The sequence below is a fragment of the Armigeres subalbatus genome, chromosome 1 (assembly GCF_024139115.2).
Source record: "Armigeres subalbatus isolate Guangzhou_Male chromosome 1, GZ_Asu_2, whole genome shotgun sequence".
Taxonomy (NCBI): Eukaryota; Metazoa; Arthropoda; class Insecta; order Diptera; family Culicidae; genus Armigeres; species Armigeres subalbatus.
In genome coordinates, this window is record NC_085139.1 from 187,960,428 (window position 1) to 187,983,333 (window position 22,906).

Genomic DNA, 22,906 nt, shown 5'->3' on the forward strand with positions numbered 1-22,906 from the left:
ATGTCTAATTTTTTATTCTTAAACTATGTATTGTACATTAGGGTGCCAATGAAAATCACATTTTTAAATTAAAAAAAACCTACATTGCTCACAAGTTTCATTACCCCAAAATATGACTCTGCAAAATTCGAGCTCAACCGGCCATGATTTAGGGGTGCTTAAAAATCATCAAATTTTAAAATTTTTATCAATGAATTTTTTCCAAGGGGGGACCAAAGGAAAAGTCGAAAATCAAATTTTCGTGAGATCTGATGTTATTCAAACATCAAAAAAAAAATCGATTTTTTCGAAACATTTTTGGGACTTGAAATAAAACTTATTGATAAACTTTTGATGAATGTCTAATTTTTTATTCTTAAACTCTGTATTGTACAATTGTACCACAGACAAACAGACATAACATTTGTGAAATTTTCATCGTTCACTGATTTACTGGCCAATTTAAATAATCATTAGTTGGCCAATCGATCACTCGTGGCGCGCGCATCGGATTTGCTCGAGTTTGATGTTTGCTCACTACCGCCATCTGGTTCGCGGTTTGCTCAACTTAGTGGAAACAACAGATGTCGTTAGTGTTTGTAGGACGATGAATTTGATGTGTAAATGTTCAATGTGTTATGTCTGTTTGTCTGTGATTGTACATAATATGCATGGCGATCAGTTTATCAAAGTCTATTGAATCCTTCTCACCTCAACCAGCACAGAGCTGTGGGGTTCAAAAGGACAAAACGTCGAATGACTAAAATCTAGAATCTAAAGGTTCGGGAGCCTCCATATTAGAGGCATGAAGAATTTTCCGAAAAAGTTCAGTAGCTTCGTTGCAAGAGGCGTAGCTCATAATCTTTCTTCCAGGAGGCTTGAAGGAGTCCTTTAAAAAGGATCGGAACCTTTTTTCAATAGGCTTGGAAGCTTTTTTCAAGAGGCTCGGAAGCCTCCTTTCAAAAGGCTCGGAAGTCTACTTCTCAGTCTCTTTTAAAAAAGCTTCTTTCAAGAGGCTCTGGAAGCCTCCTTTCAAGAGGCTCTGGAAGCCTCCTTTCAAGAGGCTTTGGAAGCCTCCTTTCAAGAGGCTCTGGAAGCCTCCTTTCAAGAGGCTCTGGAAGCCTCCTTTCAAGAGGCTCGGAAGCCTCCTTTCAAGAGGCCTGAAAGCCTCCTTTCAAGAGGCTCGGAAGCCTCCTTCAAGAGGCCTGGAAGCCTCCTTCAAGAGGCTCGGAAGCCTCCTTTCAAGAGGCTCGGAAGCCTCCTTTCAAGAGGTTCGGCAGCCTCCTCTCAAGAGGCTTGGAGGCCTCCTTTCAATAGGATAGGAAGCCTTATCTCAACAGGCTTGAAAGCCTACTTGCAAGAGGCCTGGAAGCCTCCTTTCAAGAGGCTGGAAGCCTCCTTTCAAGAGGCCTGGAAGCCTCCTTTCAAGAGGCTCAGAAGCCTCCTTCAAGAGGTCTGAAGCCTCCTTTCAAGAGGCCTGGAAGCCTCCTTTCAAGAGGTCTGGAAGCCTCCTTTCAAGAGGTCTGGAAGCCTCCTTTCAAGAGGCCTCGAAAGCCTCCTTCAAGAGGCCTGGAAGCCTCCTTTCAAGAGGCTCAGAAGCCTCCTTCAAGAGGCTCGGAAGCCTCCTTCAAGAGGCTCAGGCCTCCTTTCAAGAGGCTCAGCCTCCTTTCAAGAGGCCTGGAAGCCTCCTTTCAAGAGGCCCAGAAGCCTCCTTTCAAGAGGCCTGGAAGCCTCCTTTCAAGAGGCTCAGAAGCCTCCTTCAAGAGGCCTCAAGCCTCCTTTCAAGAGGCTCGGAAGCCTCCTTTCAAGAGGCTCGGAAGCCTCCTTTCAAGAGGCTCAGGCCTCCTTTCAAGAGGCTCCGGAAGCCTCCTTTCAAGAGGCTCAGAAGCCTCCTTTCAAGAGGCTCGGAAGCCTCCTTTCAAGAGGCTCAGGCCTCCTTCAAGAGGCTCCAGAGCCTCCTTTCAAGAGGCTCAGAAGCCTCCTTTCAAGAGGCTCAGGCCTCCTTTCAAGAGGCACGGAAGCCTCCTTTCAAGAGGCACGGAAGCCTCCTTTCAAGAGGCACTGAAGCCTCCTTCAAGAGGCACTTTCAAGAGGCACGGAAGCCTCCTTCAAGAGGCACTTTCAAGAGGCTCGGAAGCCTCCTTTCAAGAGGCTCGGAAGCCTTTTTTCAATAGGCACGGAAGCCTCCTTTCAAGAGGCACAAGAGCCTCCTTTCAGGAGGCTCGGAAGCCTCATTTCAAGAGGCTCGGAAGCCTCCTTTCAAGAGGCTCAGAGCCTCCTTTCAAGAGGCTCGGAAGCCTCCTTTCAAGAGGCTCAGAAGCCTCCTTTCAAGAGGCCCGGATGTCTCCTTTCAAGAGGCTCAGAAGCCTCCTATCAAGAGGCCCGGTAGTCTCCTATCAAGAGGCTCGGAAGCCTCCTTTCAAGAGGCTCGGAAGCCTACTTTCAAGAGGCTCGGAAGCCTCCTTTCAAGAGGCTCGGAAGCCTCCTTTCAAGAGGCTCGGAGCCTCCTTTCAAGAGGCTCAGAAGCCTCCTTTCAAGAGGCTCAGAAGCCTCCTTTCAAGAGGCCCGGAAGCCTCCTTTCAAGAGGCTCAGAAGCCTCCTTTCAAGAGGCCTGGAAGCCTCCTTCAAGAGGCTCAGGAAGCCTCCTTTCAAGAGGCCCAGCCTCCTTTCAAGAGGCTCAGAAGCCTCCTTTCAAGAGGCTCAGAGCCTCCTTCAAGAGGCTCAGAAGCCTCCTTTCAAGAGGCTCAGAAGCCTCCTTTCAAGAGCTCAGAAGCCTCCTTTCAAGAGGCTCAGGCCTCCTTTCAAGAGGCTCAGGCCTCCTTCAAGAGGCTCAGAAGCCTCCTTTCAAGAGGCCTGGAAGCCTCCTTTCAAGAGGCTCAGAGCCTCCTTTCAAGAGGCTCAGAAGCCTCCTTCAAGAGGCTCAGAAGCCTCCTTTCAAGAGGCCCGGAAGCCTCCTTTCAAGAGGCCTGGAAGCCTCCTTTCAAGAGGCCCGGAAGCCTCCTTCAAGAGGCCTGGAAGCCTCCTTTCAAGAGGCTCGGAAGCCTCTTTTCAGAGGTCCCTGAAGCCTCCTTTCAAGAGGCTCGGAAGCCTCCTTTCAGAGGTCCCTGAAGCCTCCTTTCAAGAGGCTCGGAAGCCTCCTTTCAAGAGGCTCGGAAGCCTCCTTCAAGAGGCCCGGAAGCCTCCTTTCAAGAGGCTCGGAAGCCTCCTTTCAAGAGGCCCGGAAGCCTCCTTTCAAGAGGCTCGGAAGCCTCCTTTCAAGAGGCTCGGAAGCCTCCTTTCAAGAGGCTCGGAAGCCTCCTTTCAAGAGGCTTGGAAGCCTCCTTTCAAGAGGCATGGAAGCCTCCTTTCAAGAGGCTCGGAAACCTCCTTTCAAGAGGCCTGGAAGCCTCCTTTCAAGAGGCAGGCCTGGAATCCTTCTTTCAAAACGCCCGGAAGCCTCCCTTCAAGAGGCCTCGGAAGCCTCCTTTCAAGAGGCTCAGGCCTCTTTCAAGAGGCCCGGAAGCCTCCTTTCAAGAGGCCCGGAAGCTTCCTTTCAAGAGGCCCGGAGGCCTCCTTTCAAGAGGTCCGGAAGCCTCCTGTCAAGAGGCTCGGAAGCCTCCTGTCAAGAGGCTCGGAAGCCTCCTGTCAAGAGGCTCGGAAGCCTCCTGTCAAGAGACTCGGAAGCCTCCTGTCAAGAGGCTCGGAAGCCTCCTGTCAAGAGCCTCGGAAGCCTCCTGTCAAGAGGCTCGGAAGCCTCCTGTCAAGAGGCTCGGAAGCCTCCTGTCAAGAGGCTCGGAAGCCTCCTGTCAAGAGGCTCGGAAGCCTCCTGTCAAGAGGCTCGGAAGCCTCCTGTCAAGAGGCTCGGAAGCCTCCTGTCAAGAGGCTCGGAAGCCTCCTGTCAAGAGGCTCGGAAGCCTCCTGTCAAGAGGCTCGGAAGCCTCCCGTCAAGAGGCTCGGAAGCCTCCTGTCAAGAGGCTCGGAAGCCTCCTGTCAAGAGGCTCGGAAGCCTCCTGTCAAGAGGCTCGGAAGCCTCCTGTCAAGAGGCTCGGAAGCCTCCTGCCAAGAGGCTCGGAAGCCTCCTGTCAAGAGGCTCGGAAGCCTCCTGTCAAGAGGCTCGGAAGCCTCCTGTCAAGAGGCTCGGAAGCCTCCTGTCAAGAGGCCCGGAAGCCTCCTGTCAAGAGGCCCGGAAGCCTCCTGTCAAGAGGCTCGGAAGCCTCCTGTCAAGAGGCTCGGAAGCCTCCTGTCAAGAGGCTCGGAAGCCTCCTGTCAAGAGGCTCGGAAGCCTCCTGTCAAGAGGCTCGGGAAGCCTCCTGTCAAGAGGCTCAGAGCCTCCTGTCAAGAGGCGCGGAAGCCTCCTGTCAATATGCTCAGAAGCCTCCGGTCAAGAGGCGCGGAAGCCTCCTGTCAAGAGGCTCGGAAGCCTCCTGTCAAGAGGCTCGGAAGCCTCCTGTCAAGAGGCTCGGAAGCCTCCTGTCAAGAGGCTCGGAAGCCTCCTGTCAAGAGGCTCGGAAGCCTCCTGTCAAGAGGCTCAGAAGCCCCCTCTCGAGTGCTCCGCACGCCTGCTGTCAAGAGGCTCGGAAGCCTCCTGTCAAGAGGCTCGGAAGCCTCCTGTCAAGAGGCTCTGAAGCCTCCTGTCAAGAGGCTCTGAAGCCTCCTGTCAAGAGGCTCGGAAGCCTCCTGTCAAGAGGCTCGGAAGCCTCCTGTCAAGAGGCTCGGAAGCCTCCTGTCAAGAGGCTCGGAAGCCTCCTGTCAAGAGGCTCGGAGGCCTCCTGTCAAGAGGCCCGAAGCCTCTTGTCAAGAGGCTCGGAAGCCTCCTGTCAAGAGGCTCGGAAGCCTCCTGTCAAGAGGCTCGGAAGCCTCCTGTCAAGAGGCTCGGAAGCCTCCTGTCAAGAGGCTCGGAAGCCTCCTGTCAAGAGGCTCAGAAGCCTCCTGTCAAGAGGCTCGGAAGCCTCCTGTCAAGAGGCTCGGAAGCCTCCTGTCAAGAGGCTCGGAAGCCTCCTGTCAAGAGGCTCGGAAGCCTCCTGTCAAGAGGCTGGGAAGCCTCCTGTCAAGAGGCTCGGAAGCCTCCTGTCAAGAGGCTCGGAAGCCTCCTGTCAAGAGGCTCGGAAGCCTCCTGTCAAGAGGCTCGGAAGCCTCCTGTCGAGAGGCTCGGAAGCCTCCTGTCAAGAGGCTCGGAAGCCTCCTGTCAAGAGGCTCGGAAGCCTCCTGTCAAGAGGCTCGGAAGCCTCCTGTCAAGAGGCTCGGAAGCCTCCTGTCAAGAGGCTCGGAAGCCTCCTGTCAAGAAGCTCGGAAGCCTCCTGTCAAGAGGCTTGGAAGCCTCCTGTCAAGAGGCTCGGAAGCCTCCTGTCAAGAGGCTCGGAAGCCTCCTGTCAAGAGGCTCGGAAGCCTCCTGTCAAGAGGCTCGGAAGCCTCCTGTCAAGAGGCTCGGAAGCCTCCTGTTAAGAGGCTCGGAAGCCTCCTGTTAAGAGGCTCGGAAGCCTCCTGTTAAGAGGCTCGGAAGCCTCCTGTCAAGAGGCTCGGAAGCCTCCTGTCAAGAGGCTCGGAAGCCTCCTGTCAAGAGGCTCGGAAGCCTCCTGTCAAGAGGCTCGGAAGCCTCCTGTCAAGAGGCTCGGAAGCCTCCTGTCAAGAGGCTCGGAAGCCTCCTGTCAAGAGGCTCGGAAGCCTCCTGTCAAGAGGCTCGGAAGCCTCCTGTCAAGAGGCTCGGAAGCCTCCTGTCAAGAGGCTCGGAAGCCTCCTGTCAAGAGGCTCGGAAGCCTCCTGTCAAGAGGCTCGTAAGCCTCCTGTCAAGAGGCTCGGAAGCCTCCTGTCAAGAGGCTCGGAAGCCTCCTGTCAAGAGGCTCGGAAGCCTCCTGTCAAGAGGCTCGGAAGCCTCCTGTCAAGAGGCTCGGAAGGCTCCTGTCAAGAGGCGTGGAAGCCTCCTGTCAAGAGGCTCGGAAGCCTCCTGTCAAGAGGCTCGGAAGCCTCCGGTCAAGGGGCTCGGAAGCCTCCTGTCAAGAGGCTCGGAAGCCTCCTGTCAAGAGGCTCGGAAGCCTCCTGTCAAGAGGCTCGGAAGCCTCCTGTCAAGAGGTTCGGAAGCCTCCTGTCAAGAGGCTCGGAAGCCTCCTGTCAAGAGGCTCGGAAGCCTCCTGTCAAGAGGCTCGGAAGCCTCCTGTCAAGAGGCTCGGAAGCCTCCTGTCAAGAGGCTCGGAAGCCTCCTGTTAAGAGGCTCGGAAGCCTCCTGTCAAGAGGCTCGGAAGCCTCCTGTCAAGAGGCTCGGAAGCCTCCTGTCAAGAGGCTCGGAAGCCTCCTGTCAAGAGGCTCGGAAGCCTCCTGTCAAGAGGCTCGGAAGCCTCCTGTCAAGAGGCTCGGAAGCCTCCTGTCAAGAGGTTCGGAAGCTTCCTGTCAAGAGGCTCGGAAGCGAATACTTGCCACTCCTAACACAAAAACCCTCTGATAGATAGTTAGTCAGGATATTCAGTTGAGTATTTTCAAATTGTCATAGAATCAAGAAATATTGTATCTGTTGGAAATTGTAGTTTCTGTTAATATTAAAAGAAGAAGATGTTTTGCGCCCGTTTGAGGAAGGTATTTTAGTCCACTTAAGTGGGCTCTTTCCTGCTTCAAATTAAGCATAAAGAACAAATTCATAATAGTCTCCAAAGCAGTTAATCGTCAGAATTCCTAGAAGAGGATTTCCCCAGAATTCCTCAAAATGGAAGTTCCTCAAAATTCAAGATGAAGGAGATCCTCCGAATTAGTTTTTTTTTAGGGACCAATCAAACTTTCTTTCTTTATGTTTGTACTTTTTTAACGAGACTAATCGCGGCCAGACTGCAATTTGCATTTTGTACCAAACAACATTCGATGTTTATTGCTGTAAAGCAAGATGAAATAAAAACGGATCTCTGATGAACTTGTAGTTTTTGACCAATCAATCGACATTCTAAGTGAAGATTTGATTCTGTTCCCAAAGGTTTACTGCGTAATCCAAAGTCTGACAAATTAACTAAACGTCTGTTGATCCTTCAGAATTCTTGGAAAGAATACCAACAAGAATGGTCTAGATTTTCAAAATTATTCAAAACCTTCAGTCTTTAAGTTCAGCAGACCCTCTACACTGCCCTTATTCTACCAATTAGGCGATCTGTTACAGATTTTGTCAGGACTGTTATCAAAACTAAGATATAAAATTAATAGTTTTATGGTAAAATTTAATATTTGATAAATATTGCCCCATTCCAACATAACCAAGCTTTTTTCTCCAAGTCGCGAATCGACAAAAAAAAATGCGTCCTTTTATGAAGTTGAGGCTCTTGGTGTTGATTTTATTTCTTTTTCCAGCAGGTAATGAACATGCATTACATATCCAATATGGATCGAATGATCACAAAGAGCTTGCTACATTTCCAAAAAGGTCGGAATACAATAATCGTTACATACACTTCCGGCCATAAGTTTTTACCACACCCTATAGAAAATAGTTTTTTATAGGGTGTGGTAAAGTTTTTTTTATACATATTTCTTTAGTCTTATGTCCAATTTGTGATCATCACGGCTTATTCGAAATATAATAAGCAGATCTTGAACTTGAGATATTTGGCAGAACACATTCTTATTGGAAAGTATGTTAAAATTTGAATTATTTTCGAAAAAATTATGTTTAAAAATTTATGTTAATTTTGAACAAAAAGTGCAACTTTGGTTCAAATTTGCTTTTCCAAAAGAATGTGTTTGTTATCAAACTCCTCAGATAATGAAACTCCTCGCATGCTGCGACGCAGCATAGCTGAAATTATAAAAATGTTAGTTGTACGTTGCATCCGTATTGAGTGATGTGCGCTTGAAAACGCGAGTGCATTTAGTTTTGGAATCCATGAGGATTGTCCTCAACTACCAAGCATCACATTTGCACATAATCAATCACAAATCAGCTAGTTGCATTAGATCAGTTTTTTTTCTTCCTAAGCAATGGAGGGGGAATCTGCTAAACAGACATCCTGGGTTGTCCAGGAAGTGCGGGGTTAGGGGCCACCTCCAACAGCAAACGAGGGAGGCAGGACTGCATCCCCGACCCGCTAAACCGTTTCCATTGCCACCAAGTCCATCGTCCCTTCGGTACAACCAGAAAGTAATGCTTCAAAGGCGGTCCAGTGCATAACGCACCCTCGAGGTTAGCTGCATGTCGTTGCAGCATCGAACATCGTGACTCGCTTTTTTAGAAGAACACCATGGTATCGTGCCAGCGCATTGCCGGCTTTCCAGGTGGCCTTACCACGCCCTATGTGCTCGGAAGGTGGGAAGGGTCGACTTTGCGCCTGCTTCCATCTGCACGACTGGTATCAAGAATGATGAGTCCGCGTGCACCCCAAATTGACCTCTCTGCGATAGGGCCTATTCGCTAGCACACAGAGGGACTTGCCGACGCGGTGCCTACGCTTGCCGCAGCCTTGACGAGGACCCCTTTCCGTCCTCGGGCTCGGAACCCGCCCGGTTGACCGACGCCGCGAAAGCGACAATACCATGTTGTTCTTCACGCGGCCACTTGTTCGATAAAAGGATCAAGTTCGACCACAGGGCACCGGTATGACCCATGAAGCCGACTCCGAACCCTTGAACCACCTCTTATTTGTGCCTGAACTAGCCATTCCTCGAGTCCACGCGCCACCTTCTATGTAGCTCCGAGACGATTTGGACGATAGCCGATAAAACGGCGTTCCAGCCAACACACATCCTCCGGACTAGGTTGTCCGGGGTAGTGTCCAGACCACATGTGGCAAGCATGTGGTCACGCATTGTGCGAAAACGCGGGCACACGAACAACACGTGTTCCGCCGTTTCCTCTGCGCACATCGGACACTCGGGCGAGGCCGAGTGTCCGAACCGGTGTAGGTACTGTCTGAAGCAACCATTCCAACGTGTTGAAGCAACAAACAATTACATATATCGATCGGAAAATTGGCCATTTCCAGTTTAGGTCAACTTTTAAGGCTGTTTTATTTACAAGCATAAACAGCTTCATGGTTACTTGGGCTGGGCAAAAATCACCTAATTTTGTCCCATCGAAACAAAAGCGTGTTAAATTGACTTAAGGGTCAATCATGAATTACATACCGCCAAAATTGAACATTTTCAATATCCAACGACCTCTTCGTATGATTATTTGTGTGGAAGATATTTGACACATGTACGGATCGTAACGCTCTGACTAGTCCCCTTCCACCCCCTAAAGCGTAATGTAATTTGTAGATGATCCCTTCTTAAATGGACTTGCATTTATCTCACAAACAAAAAGTGCTATCTGATAAAATAGATCGAAACATATTCCTATACCAATGCATTGTGAACCCACATTACTGTATCTGGAATGTGTTTCTGCTATTTTCACTTCGATGAATTAATGCGAAAGCGTTATTCATCATTACAATGATTCACGTTCTCGCAGTGGCCTCATGTCATCGTTATAACCAAACACCTAAATGAACGCCTTATCATACCATCTTGAACGATGTTCAATGGCAAACACGAAAGATTATAACTTTGCTGCAACCCGATATCGAACAAAGCATATCGCTCTATCCATCATCGACGCTTTGACTAATCGTGTTAGTTTGTTTTGGGAAACCGTGGTCAGGTATGATCCATCATACTAGTAATCAATCGATGTTGTAGAGCAATACACTTTTCGGCTTTTACTTTCTAAACCGAAAAATCCCCACGACTGAGCCGGAAGAAAATCCCGTCATCTATAACGGCTTGGTAATACCGTGCTTTTAATGTCACTTCAAACTCCTCAGATAGGCATAATAAATTACAAATAACATTTTCGTCAAGAAATCGTAGACGAAAGCTTTGTTTGGAAACGAAATTAGTCATCCAGTCGGTGGTAGATCCATAAAGGTTTATGACTCCACGGGATGAAAATTTAATGGGCCTTCTCGATCGTCGATCGTTTAAAGTATCGAACAAATATTATTGTTCCTGTTGGAAACCGAATTCCGAACTCGCAAAAACCAATGTTATTCGTGTTCAACTTATATCGCATTACTAGATGTGCAATGATGAAACTTGCTACTAATGGGAGAAAAATCGATTTTCGCGAGTTCTAAAATCTAAATAAAATAATCTTAGAAGAGCTTTCAGTGGAAATATCCAAGGACTTCCTTTTCAAATCCAAAGACCTCATCGTTTAAATCAAATGTTTGAACGGGGGAAGAGCCGTTGCATTGCGTTGTACTTCGTAGATTGCATACTGATAGCTGTCATGCATATTCTTTTATTTTTTCCCCAATTGCTAATGGAGCACTATTTGGGATATAATAGCATCCCAATTGGAGGTCTAAAATGATAAAACATGAAAGCTACCATTACCGGCCAAAATGCTATATTTTGCTATAATTCAAACAATTATTAATTATTTTTAGAGCGTCTTAGGGGAAATGCTACAAGGTTAAAAGACTATTATTCTTCCATTTACTTCCACTATTCACTTTTATGTATCAACAAGCAGATAAGTATTTCGTTTCCTACTTGGAAACTTCTTCAGTGTTTGTTATCGACTTGTCGACTTGTCGATAACAAACACTGAAGAAGTTTCCAAGTAGGAAACGAAATACGTATCTGCTTATTGATACATAAAACTGAATAGTGGAAGTAAATGGAAGAATAATAGTCATTCAAGCAATATTTGCAATCTAACAAGATAAAACAAATGTGGTTGATTGAGGATGCTTCTAATTCCAGCAAGCAGCGCTCGATGGTGGCTTCCTTAGCCGTGCGGTTAGATGCGCGAGTACAAAGGAAGACCATGCTGATGGTGGCTAAGTTCAATTGCCGGCCAGGTCTAGGAAATTTTAGGGTTGGAAATTTTCTCGACTTCCTTAGGCATAAAAGTATCATCGTGTTAGCCTCATGGCTTCTTCTGGGCAAATGAAATCAATCATTTGAAACAAAAGGATCATTATTTCCCTTACTATTCCTAAACTGAAAGAAGGATCTATATCGTCTCTTGCCGTCTACCGGGCAAATGCATCCTTTGCAAGAAGGGATCGTAGCATATCTTTCCTTGCCTTATGTGGGGTTTGAGTAAAATGCCTTCAGCGTGTGTTAATAGACATCAGCGTGTCAATCGGCGGGCAGCAAGCCATGACTTTGCTCTTCCAACCTCCGCGGCGTGCACACGCATCTACGGAGAGTCGCTGGCATAACTTCGTTCTGGCCATCTAGGGCCACACATTTTGGCGATCCTGCCAGTATATTTTTTGGATCCTGTCGCTGATTCTATGAGATGAGTTGAATTCAAGTGGCAAAATTGTGACGCGTGATATATTTCAGTTTGCAAAATCACAAGACGCGTCTCGAATACCTTCGGAAAATGGATTGTGGTTTGCAAAATCACAAGACGCGTCTCGAAGACCGTCGGAAAATAGTTTGTGGTGGAACGTCTGAAAGACCGCTGGAAAAATGGTTTGTGGTTTGAAGAACATCAAAGTCTCGCCTGGAAGACCGTAAGAAATTGTTTGTGATTTGCGAAATTACAATGCGTGTCTGGAAGATCGGTGGAAATGGATTGTGGCTTAGAAAACTATAAGGCGTGTCTGAAAGGTTACCGAAAAAAAGAATTGTAGCTTGTGCGTATGGAAGACAAACGGAAAATGGTTTACGATCTACACAATTTCAGTCCTACTAGTATTGATTTTGATTAAAACAAATTTAGATTTCATGAAGCCACTTGGCGACGTTCATAAGACTACCACTTGTGCTATGATGTAACAAAATCAGAGAGAAATGGAGAAATATTCAATGCTGTACTGTTCGAAACTGTTTGGAAAGCCAAATATATAATTTATCTTGGAATGTATTGACTTAGTAGCTAAAGCGGGGTTACCTGTAGCAACAGATGTCTTGGAATTTGAAAAATTAATAAGGTTGCCGGGTTTCACAAAGCTATTCGGAAGTTCGAATTTATTATACGTAAGATTAGTTTGGAGTTATTGGCTAGCAGTACTAGTTGACGGCAAATGGTTGATGGTGTACTATACGAGAAACTAAAAGTTGGATTAAATGTACGGATTTGTATTGGATTTGGATTGGCTTTGGATCTGGATTGGATTTGGATTGGATTTGGTTTGGATTGGAATTGGATTGGATTTAGATTCGGATTTGGATTGGATTTGGATTGAGTTTGGATTGGATTGGATTTGAATTAGATTGAATTTGGATTAGCATGGATTTTCTTATCTTTATTAGGTTGTTCTTAAATCTTATTAGTAATGATGTTCAACACCGCTTAGTTTTGGATTGCATTTGGGTAAGATTTGGAATGATTTTTGGAAGAAATTGTCATTGTAGTTGACAAACTAAAGAAGGCTTCGTAAATTTGTTATTCTCTAATCATCCAATGGAAGTATGAATCACGTTTTATCTATTGCGACCCACAGTTTAGGAACCCAAACACTCTGAATCATAGTTCTGGTATTAAAACCATGATGTTCAGTCAAGTTTATTTTGGTGTGCAGTTTTCAATGGAGTCAACCGGTTGCTCAATTGCAACCGATGTTCACCTTCGTCTCATTTAAATAACCCAGGACAAAAAAACAAGCATTGCATCCTATGCTAGAAGATTTTTTTTTGCGTTTTAAATGAGAGACGAAGGGAAATGTGGGGTTTGAGTAAAATGCCTTCAGCGTGTGTTAATAGGATCACACATCAGCGTGTCAATCGGCGAGCAGCAAGCCATGACTTTGCTCTTCCAGTCAGCCCTCCGCGTCGTTCTCACGCATCCACGGAGAGTCGCTGTCATAACTTCGTCCCGGCCATTTAGGACCACACAGCTTAAGCTAAGAAAATGTCTGAACTGGAAGAAGGACCCATATCCTCTCTTGACTTCTGCCGGGCAAATGCATTCTTTAAAATGAATCCTTTTAAAAAATCAGGCATTTTTCCCCTCTTTGATTGTTTATTTTAAAGCATGTATCAGTTCTGTCTAGGAAGAGAACATATGGCCTAATAGAAGGCCTGAACTTCTATAGTTCTGTATACCAATACACTCAGCTTGACAAATAGAAGTGATGACATGAGGGTTTTGGGAACGCGCAAAAATATGATTTCTTTTTAATATTTTTTTTCATGGCTTTATTAGTTGGCACACATCTATTTTGTACACACAATTTAAGTTTTAATGTTTGCTCTGCGATTCGATTTCGTTTGACAGAGTAAACGCCCAACCTTTTTTTTGTTCCACCTTCCAAATTGGGTTCCATTTATTTTGTTAATTTTCGAGATTTGCAAGAAAAATTGTTTTACTGGAAGCGCCTTTGACCAAGGGAAACATTTCGGTCTAGTTTCCCTGGATATTTCCTAGGCGTTTAACCGCACTTGGACCCTACTAGTGCTCAACCAGCTGGTGGACTAGGGTTGCACTGGTATTGAAATCCTAGCTTTTGTGCACAACTTCCTCACCCGCCGGTTCTTCCGGGTCTGTATCGACAATTTTGCCTCCAGAACCTTCCCAGAGGAGACTAGAGTCCCGCAGGTGTCTGTTCTGGCAGTAACCCTGTTCCTGGTTGCCGTGAATGAGGTCTTCAATGGCCTTCCCAAGAACATCTACATCTTCGTCTACGTGGACATCTGTTTGTGGTAGTCGGAGACTATCCGGCGCGAACGCGTATCCGAACCCAAGCAGCGGTTAGTGCAGTTCATCGGTGGGCTTCGTCGGTTTGCTTCACCATGTTGGCCGGAAAAAGCGTCCACGGACATGTGTGCAATGGACGGCACCGTCTCTCCGGCCCTAGTCTCAAGATTAAGGGGCAGCCGATTCCAATCCGGAAACTCGTCAAGGTCCTGACCTTTGTCCCTCTTTTCCAAGCGGTCAAAGTCGGCTGCAAATCAAGGATTAACCTTGTTAAAACATTATCAAAACCGCATAGAACGAACAACATGGCCACTCGGTATCGTATCGGTCCAGCGCTCATTGACAACAGACTGCTGTACGGACTAGAACTGACTGTGAGCTTGTCAACATACTCTCCCCAGTCTTCAACCAATACCTTCACATAGCTTCATGACTTCTTTCTTCCACACCCGCTGAGGCTACCTGCGCTGAAGCTGGTGTCCTCCCATTTCGCCATCATGTGCAAGAGGCTATTTGCCTCACATCCGGAAACCACGGGGTGTCAGGCAACCTCACTGCGGACATTATGGCTGGAGCCGACCACCAAGGCCGGCGTTTCACAACATCGGTTCCCTTGGTTGACGTTAAAGCCTGTATCAAAAAGATCATCAGTCAGGATTGGGGAAACTAATGGGTTGCTTCCAGAACCACGCAATTGCGGAAGGTCATGGGATCCACGGCACCCTGGAATGACATGACTAGTCTCAAGGACCAGCAAGTAATCTCCCGCCTCCGTACCGCCCACACCCGATTCTCACATAATTTAGGCGGAAGGTCCTTTCGTACCGTTTGTGACATCTGTGGAGTACAAAACTCAGTGAAACATGTGATCTACCGATGTCCAAAGTTTGACATTACTCGCTCCAACTACGGAATACCGACAAACATACGAGATGCCCTAGCTGACCATACCGCTCGTCCTCATCTGCCGCATCTGTTTCCTCAAAGATGGAGGACAAACAGATCTAGATCCATTTTGACTTTCCGGGCATCCCAACCCTAAAATAAGTCCCACCCATGGAGGTGTGCGAGCCTCCCTGGGATGTAAGTTCCCACGCTCCCCACAGTCCCCATGGCTACGTTTCCTCCCCAACTTCGCTAACATCGTATCTTCATCTTGATACCAATCGACCAAGTCCTGTGTATCAGGAATACGAAAGCTGCCGCTCTCAGAGTGAGCCACACTTTCTCCGAAGTTTTTTGTTTTATTTTTAAATGCGATCTGAATTTTGTCATCGTTTAACTGACGTTCTGATCAGTTTATTGCGGAAATCCTCCGCTTCGAAATTTTTTTTTGCGATGGTCCTTCGCTCTGAAAAGTTTTCCCTTCTTCGGTCAGTTTTATGGATCGATGTTATGCGCTAAGGTTGGGTTTCCTATCTGACTGAAGGATTGAACTACGGAGAACACCGTGACTCAACAATTGGATTGTTGGACATCCGTACAGCCACAGTTGGCCACTTGGCCAAAGTGCATCGATGGAGACTTGCACCGCAGAAGACCGTGACTGATATCCGTTTTTGTCAATCAGCTACATTTTATGAATTGACCAAATTTTTAATGTTTTTTAAAGTGTATTGTACTATCTGCTTGCGGAAGGACCCTAGGCTGGACTTGTATTGCTCATATGATGGAAACAACTTAGCTGAATGGCTCGACCAATCTTACTTGTTAAATATCTTGGCTGTGCATATGCACCGTGTGTGGTGTTCTCGCTAATAAAAACTCAAAGGTTCAGCCCAATCGGGTTGTACGCAAAGGTGACGTTGAATTACGTAGCTGTATGTAATCTACAGGTTTTCGACTATTCTGTGCGATGGGAAAAAAGCAAGCGTTTTTCAAACCCAGCCTGAATGATGTGATGTATATAATTTTTGGACCAACATTTGAAAATGAAGATAAAAATAAAACTTTCAAATAATCGAGGATGAAAAACACTCTCAAGCGTTCACATATCCAAATTACCAATTGATAAAAACTCGCTAGAGAGTAAGAATCGTTCGATAATTTTATCTCGATTCGAAGCATTGGTAACAATGCCGAACATCCGATTGAACTTCATTGTTGACATTAAATTGGTATTAATTATGTTTATATTATTTTAAATGATAATCGATTTCACCATTTAAGGTCACTCCTGACTGAATCCAAGTTTAAAAGTGCTCGCGTTTTCGGGGGCACACCACTCGATACGGAAGCAACGCACAACTGTCATTTTTTATTATTTCACGCATGCTGCGACGCAGCAAAGCTAAATCAACAAAAATGACAGTTGTGCGCCGCCTCTGAATCGAGTGGTGTGCCCCCGAAAACGCGAGAACTTTGGAACTTGGATTCCGTCAGGAGTGACCTTAAACAGCATAAGCCTGGCTGATAGTGTACAGCTGCAACCATCACCGACGCAAACTGCTACAGAGACTTACCACCCATCGCTAAGTCAGTCTAAGCCCCTGGTGGCTCATTTCAACGGCGTTATTGATAATAATAATTATTCCTTCACGTGAATTGCGTCGGACTTAGCGTTTACTCCGGCAGACACCTACGAATCAGCAAAAACGAGCTAAAGAAAGTTTACCAGAACGCATTCACTGCAGCAGCGAAGAAGATTCCGAGCCCTCTACTGCATCAACAGACGTAAGCAAGAAGCTGTTGTCAAGCTGAATCAACAAAAATGACAGTTGTCCGCCGCCTCCGTATCGAGTGGTGTGCCCCCGAAAACGCGAGCACTTTGAAACGAGGATTCTGTCAGGAGTGACCTTAAGTTAGCGTAAACGAACTGCACCAGCTAAAAGCCCTGCAATGGCGGACATAAAAAAACTTTCAATGAATAACTAAAGAAATGCTGAAAAATTACCAAGTTGAAAAGCAGGCCAAGTTCTACTTGGAATGTAGTGCTATGGAAGAATAAGCTTGCGTTGCACGAGATTGACTGATTGACCGAAACCAAGTGCTAAACTGTTAGCAAGTTTTTAATAGTAAATATTATCATACATAGATATTGTAACACACTAGAGTCAGTTTTCACGCGGAAGATACGTGCCGCGTAAATTAAAACAACGTAAAAAACCGCGTAAATCCCAAAGTATGTCTGAAGGAACCGCGGCAATCCAGAAACTCGCGTGAATAAAAAATCGCATAAAAAACCATTCCTGTAAAAAAAAAAACCGCATAACAAACGACTTCTGTGTACATCGGGTATAAAGCGTTGACTCTTCCTTGATTGAATGGTCCAAAAAAATTGAAAATCCATAGAGAAACGGCTGAGATAAACCAAAGTCTATCATATTTTCGGGACGATTTTCAATTTTTTGCAATCGTAAAGTGTACCCCAATATAGAAAAGACAGACGTAGTTCTACGCCAAAACAAAGTGAGCTTGCTTGACTGTGGATATACAACAGTAAAGCACATGTTAAGATTGGACAAATCAAGCATCCGAAAGATAATCAATTTGCAAAAAAGAGCTAACCGCGGTGGAGGTGGGTAGGGTAAGGGAAGTATTTTGGACCACCAATTCGACGGCTCATATTTTGGACCACTGAGTACAATTTCCTCCTGGTGGTCCAAAATAAGAGCCCCCGTAAGGGTGGTCCAAAGTACAGCCTTAATCCTACTCGGATTCTGATGTCTTTTCCTCAAACGGGACCTTTAAGTGGTCTTGTTGTGTAGGGGTTATCACGCCTATCTAGAGAGTAGGAGGATGAGGGCTCCAATCCCCTCCAAGACACGTAGAATCCTTTTCACAAATTTCATATCAATTTGTCCATTTCGAAACATGTGCTGTGCATCTGCATATACACACCCAAGATTTTTAACAAAAAAATGATTTTCGAACGGAGGAGTTGCCGAATAATATGCAATTAATTGCAATCATACTTATTAATCACACAGTTCAAATAACAATTATGCCAAACGACTTTATGCCAAACGGGGTACAATCCTTTGGGAAGTATACTCCCAGTGGGGACGTATACTCCGATTTGCGCTTCTTGATACGCCTTTAAAGACACTAAAAGCAACCAAACGATCTCCCAATCTGGTGAGAAAACATATCTTTCTACCGCTGAATGGCTACGTACGCTACCGCGGCTAATAAGATGGCACACCATTTGGTATAATAACGTTTGACATAAAGTCATTTCGCATAATGATCGTTTGGCATAATTGTTATATGAGCTGTGTGAGGCCATTCATTTACGTTGTTTCCACCGTATGAGCAAAACATGATAATTGGAAACATGATTGTAGTACATGGCAAATTAATAATGAAGCTTCCTGTAAAAATTGGAACATTTCACATGTTGACACACCTACCAGCAAGATAGATCAGCATTCAATTAATTTGGCATTAGTAGCTATTAGTGTTTTTCATGTAAGGGTATGCCAGATCCTGGCCATTTCTTCTTTTTATTAGGAAAGGAATTCGTAACAGTATTTAAAAAAAGTAATCATATTTTTTAAGTTGAAATATCAAGAATTGCTCGACTGGACAAGAAACACTGAAAGCTTTCAGGCGTGAGCCGAATGACATAACTCAATTTTGACATCTCATTCCAGAGATTCCCGGAGCTTCAGAACCTGGCACATCACCACCGAATAACCTGTAACACTCTATGACGACACGATATTCAGTGGCCTTCAAATGACCTGTTTCGTGTTAGAAGGACCAAAAGTTCGAGATGTCGAAAGACCAAATGCTTTTGTTGTACAATTTAGGTCTTTTCACAGGTGTTGTGGAACTCGACAAGGCCTTCCATTTATCTTATTCGATCAACAGACGAATTCGATCAGACAACAGACATTTACAGACTTCTCATACAAGTATTATTGTTTGACTGCTTAGTTAACCTCGGCCAGCTAAAGTCATATAATTCAACCCTGATTTAGCCTGTATTCTGGTCTGATTGATCAACTAAGTGTACAATAAAAAATTGTGGCAACTTTTTGGATACGTCTTCTACTTCTTCTTCAATGGCTCTACATTCCAAATGGAACTTGGCCTTCAACTTAGTATTCTAACAGCATTTCCTCAGTTATTATTTGAAAGCTTTTCTATGCCCGCCATTGCATGGGTATGTATCTTGTGTGGCAAGTACAATGGATACACTATCCCCAGGGTGTCTAGAATGTTTCCAACCCGAAAACATCCTAGACCGGGCCGAGAATCGAATTCGTTATCTCTGGATTAGCAATCATACGCCTTTGCTCGCAAGGCTACTGGAGACCTGGGTACATACAAAAAATCAATACTTGTAATTTTACTCAAGATTTTTCCTTAGAGGACATGAAGAAAGAAACGGAAAATATCTGCATTTTGCTACTTTAACAAATTTTTAGAATTTAATGATAGGGGAACAGACGGCTTTGGCAGGTTTTGTTCTATTATTGGCAGGGGGGTTTTTGTCGACCAAATTTTATTAAATTTGGCCACAATATTCTTTGATATGCAAAGAATGTTTAGGCCAAATTTGAGCATAATCAGTCATAAAAAACCCCCTGACAATAATAGAACAAAACCTGCCAAAGCCGTCATTCCCCCTATATAAAATTATTAAAAAATAAAATTGGATGTAACTCTGACCTCCTTTCGTTTTTTCAATAATTATTTTTCATTCCAGTGATTATCGTGAAACAGGCATACTTCTGGATTCCATCTTCGAACTCACGGTTTTAGTGATCATGTCACTTGCTGCAATACTGGCGTACTTCCAAACCTCCAAGCTGGACATCAATCAACACCCCATTTCCCGCATGGACGACGTACTGCTGTTCATAGCGATCCCAGCGTTTTTCTCCGAAACTCTGTTCAGTATGATCCCGGCCTTCGAGAATCAGTCTATTCTCAATGGTTTCATAATATTCACGCAGATACTGCAAATCCTCATTCAAACCCCGTGGATTATTGACGCGCTGCGTCGTTGCTCAAACTCCCCTGAACTTCGGAAAAAGAAACCCGGCAAAGAACTTGTTACCTTCATGACGATAGCCAACGTATCATTGTGGATCTACTACACGTTCAGCGTCAAAACTGGTGATTTTGGTGACGAAAGGTGAGCTAAGCTTATTTCCGTAATCCATTTGTCTTTTGAAACAACATACCTAATTTAATCGCATTATTCTACAAAATCCCCTTCACAGATACGAATTCTACGGTGACGTCTTGTGGTCGATTTTAAATCATCTTTCGTTGCCGCTGATAATGTTCTATCGGTTTCACGCTTCCGTGTGCCTGGTGGATGTCTGGAGACATTCATACGAACCCGGAGAATTCGCTCACTGATGCGAGCCGGAGTAAATGCTACGATATTACAAGATGAAGCAGAACATCTATCTGCTGGGTCCGATGGAACGCACCACGCAGGAAGAGGAAGAGAATGACGTTAATCTGGAAGTAGAAGTAGATACTATAGATAACGAACTAGTCGCTACTGCGATAGGAAATAATGATACCAAAGTTAATCAGACCAATGTCGTACGGACACCGATAAAGACATGTGCATACATTTCATTAGACGTTAATTCGAACATAAACAGGAATGATAAATCAATATCACCCAGCCATTCCGGTTCAGTCAATGAGTTTAGACAAGACTTATGATGGGTTTGGCAGGTTGTACAATTCATTCGAATATGATTTATCGGGCATTGATTTCGAAGTCAATCTTTTCATCCACTTTTATTCGTATACGAGCTAAAAGTACCTGGCCTTGCTCATCATGCCTCATGAACATGTCGATTTTTCATGCCCAACATTCTTTCGACATGGATTCCAGTCTATTAAATGACATTATTCGAAGCTTCAGTAAAATTGGACTTGGGGTTTTAAAAGTGATTTATCATGTTCATTGTTTACTTCACCAACAGGCTTTCCATGGTACCAATGACGGTGGTATAAAAGTTATGGTATGGAATATACTGCCCACGATGGCATATTTGCCCCACATGAATAGGGAATCCCATTCACTGATATGCGATCATAGGCAGTATAGTACCTTGTACCCTCAATTACTTCAGCGGTACCTTATTCATATAAACAAGGTTATTTTTTAAGTTGAACTTCTGGTTACTCTATGAGCAGTGTGTGGTGAATCATTCTTTTCATTTGAGAACTTTTCAAATGAGAACAGTATACTGCCCATAGGCAAGTTGTCGCTAGCGATAGCTTCTTGAATTTTCAACTCAAACAATAATAAATCATTCAATCATTATTTAAATATATATTTTACTTATACGGACTGAATATTAACAGTCCCGTTAATTCTTCTATTTGGCGTTATGGTTTCGTGGTAGGTAGGAAAAAGAGTTAAAAAAGGAACGGTAAATGCTTCAAGTCATGATACGATTTTCAAACAATTATCACTCACCGGCGATTTTTATCAATTAATATGTTAAAAGTAAGATCACGTTATAGTGTTCACCCATCTTGATTTTTTGAATATTTTATTTTTCCCATCCCTGTCTCAGCTTATCATCGATCGTGTTTAAAAGATATCTTGGAGGTGATGTAGAAGCCGCCGACTCTAGTTGATGCCTCCTGTACCGATTTCCTGTTGTTCACGACTAACATCTTCGATTGATGATGCACTAGCTGTAGTTCTTGCTGTGCAACCATTCCTTTACGAGACTGATCGAATAATTTACAATTCGACCTCACCAATGGACTCTCCGTACATGATCATTGTGATGTCAACGAATTCCACTAGCATGACTCCTGGCGGGAGCTTCACGCACAGCATGTCAGATCCTGAGAAAGAGAGAAGCCAGCTCATTGACAGATCGTTTATTTACTATGTCTCCTTCTTCTTTATTTGTGTGGAAACCGCGGAAACTCAGCAAATCAAAGTTTCATAACGTCGGAATCAACATTTTCCACTCCAACTTCGACGTCGTGGCGCTTCAGGAGATTTGCTGGACAGGACAGAATGTGTGGAAAAGCGGGTATCGAGCGGCTACCTTCTACCAAAGCTGTGGCACCACCAACGAGCTGGGAACCGACTTCATAGTGCTGGGCAAGATGCGCTAACGTGTGATTGGGTGGCAGCCAATCAACGCAAGGATGTGCAAGCTGAGGATAAAAGGCCGTTTCTTCAACTATAGCAAAGAAGCATTCTATGCACAGCTGGAGCAGACATACGAGTGGTGCCCACTGCGGAACGTCAAAATCGTCATCGGTGACATAAATGATCAGGTAGGAAAGGAGGAAATGTATAGACCGATCATCGGACCGGATAGTCTGCATACCGTATCAAACGACAACGGCCATCGATTCATAAACTTCGCAGCCTCTCGCGGAATTGTTGTACGAAGCACTTTTTTTCCCCGCAAGAATATCCACAAGGTCACATGGAAATCACCTAATCAAGTAACGGAAAACCAAATCGACCATGTTCTAATCGACGGCAAATGCTTCTCCGACATCACGAATGTCCGCACTTGTGCGAATATTGAATCCGACCACTACCTCGTTGCAGTATGCCTGCGCTAAAAACTCTCGACGGTGTACACCACGCGTCAGAGTCGTTCGCCGCGGCTAAACATCGGGCGGCTACAAGACGGTAGACCAAGACTACGCGCAGCAGCTGGAAGTGGCACTCCCATCGGAAGAGTAACTAGGCGGAGCGTCTCTTGAAGATGGCTGGAGAGATATTCGATCCGCCATTGGAAGCACCGAAACCGCTGCACTAGGCACGGTGCCCTCGGATCAGAGAAACGACTGGTATGACGGCGAATGTGAGCAGTTAGTTGAGGAGAAGAATGCAGCATGGGCAAGATTGCTGCAACACCGCACGAGGGGGAACGAGGCACGATACAAACGGGCGCGGAACATAAAAAACTTTTCGGATTTTTCGGAGGAAAAAGCGCCAGCAGGAAGATCGAGACCGTGAAGAGACGGAGCAACTGTACCGCGCTTATAACGCACGAAAGTTCTATGAGAAGTTCAACCGTTCACGTAAGAGCCACGTGCCACAGCCCGATATGTATAAGGACATAAACGGAAACCTTCTTATAAACGAGGGTGAGGTGATCCAAAGGTGGCGGCAGCACTACGAAGAGCACCTGAATGGCGATATGGCAGACAACGGTGGCGGTATGGTAATGAACCTAGGAGCACGCGCGAAGGACATGCGGCTCCGAATCTCCAGGAAATCCAGGAGGAGATCGGCCGGCTAAAAAACAACAAAGTCCCTGGAGTTGACTAACTACCAGGAGAGCTGTTTAAACACGGTGGTGAGGCACTGGCTAGAGCGCTGCGCTGGGTGATTGCCAAGGTTTGGGAGGATGAGGCTCTGCCGCAGGAGTG

General features: G+C 45.4%; 1 protein-coding gene across 1 annotated transcript in view; it reads left to right on the forward strand.

The window, feature by feature from the left end:
- The window catches only part of LOC134209210 (proton channel OtopLc-like), a 35,596-nt gene extending 15,472 nt beyond the window's left edge, over positions 1 to 20,124 (forward strand). The window contains exons 3-4 of the mRNA XM_062685204.1: positions 19,224 to 19,655; positions 19,744 to 20,124. Coding sequence (XP_062541188.1) covers positions 19,224 to 19,655; positions 19,744 to 19,885 — 574 coding nt within the window. The 3' untranslated portion in view covers positions 19,886 to 20,124. The remainder of the gene's footprint in view (positions 1 to 19,223; positions 19,656 to 19,743) is intronic.
- The last annotated feature ends 2,782 nt before the right edge of the window (positions 20,125 to 22,906 follow it).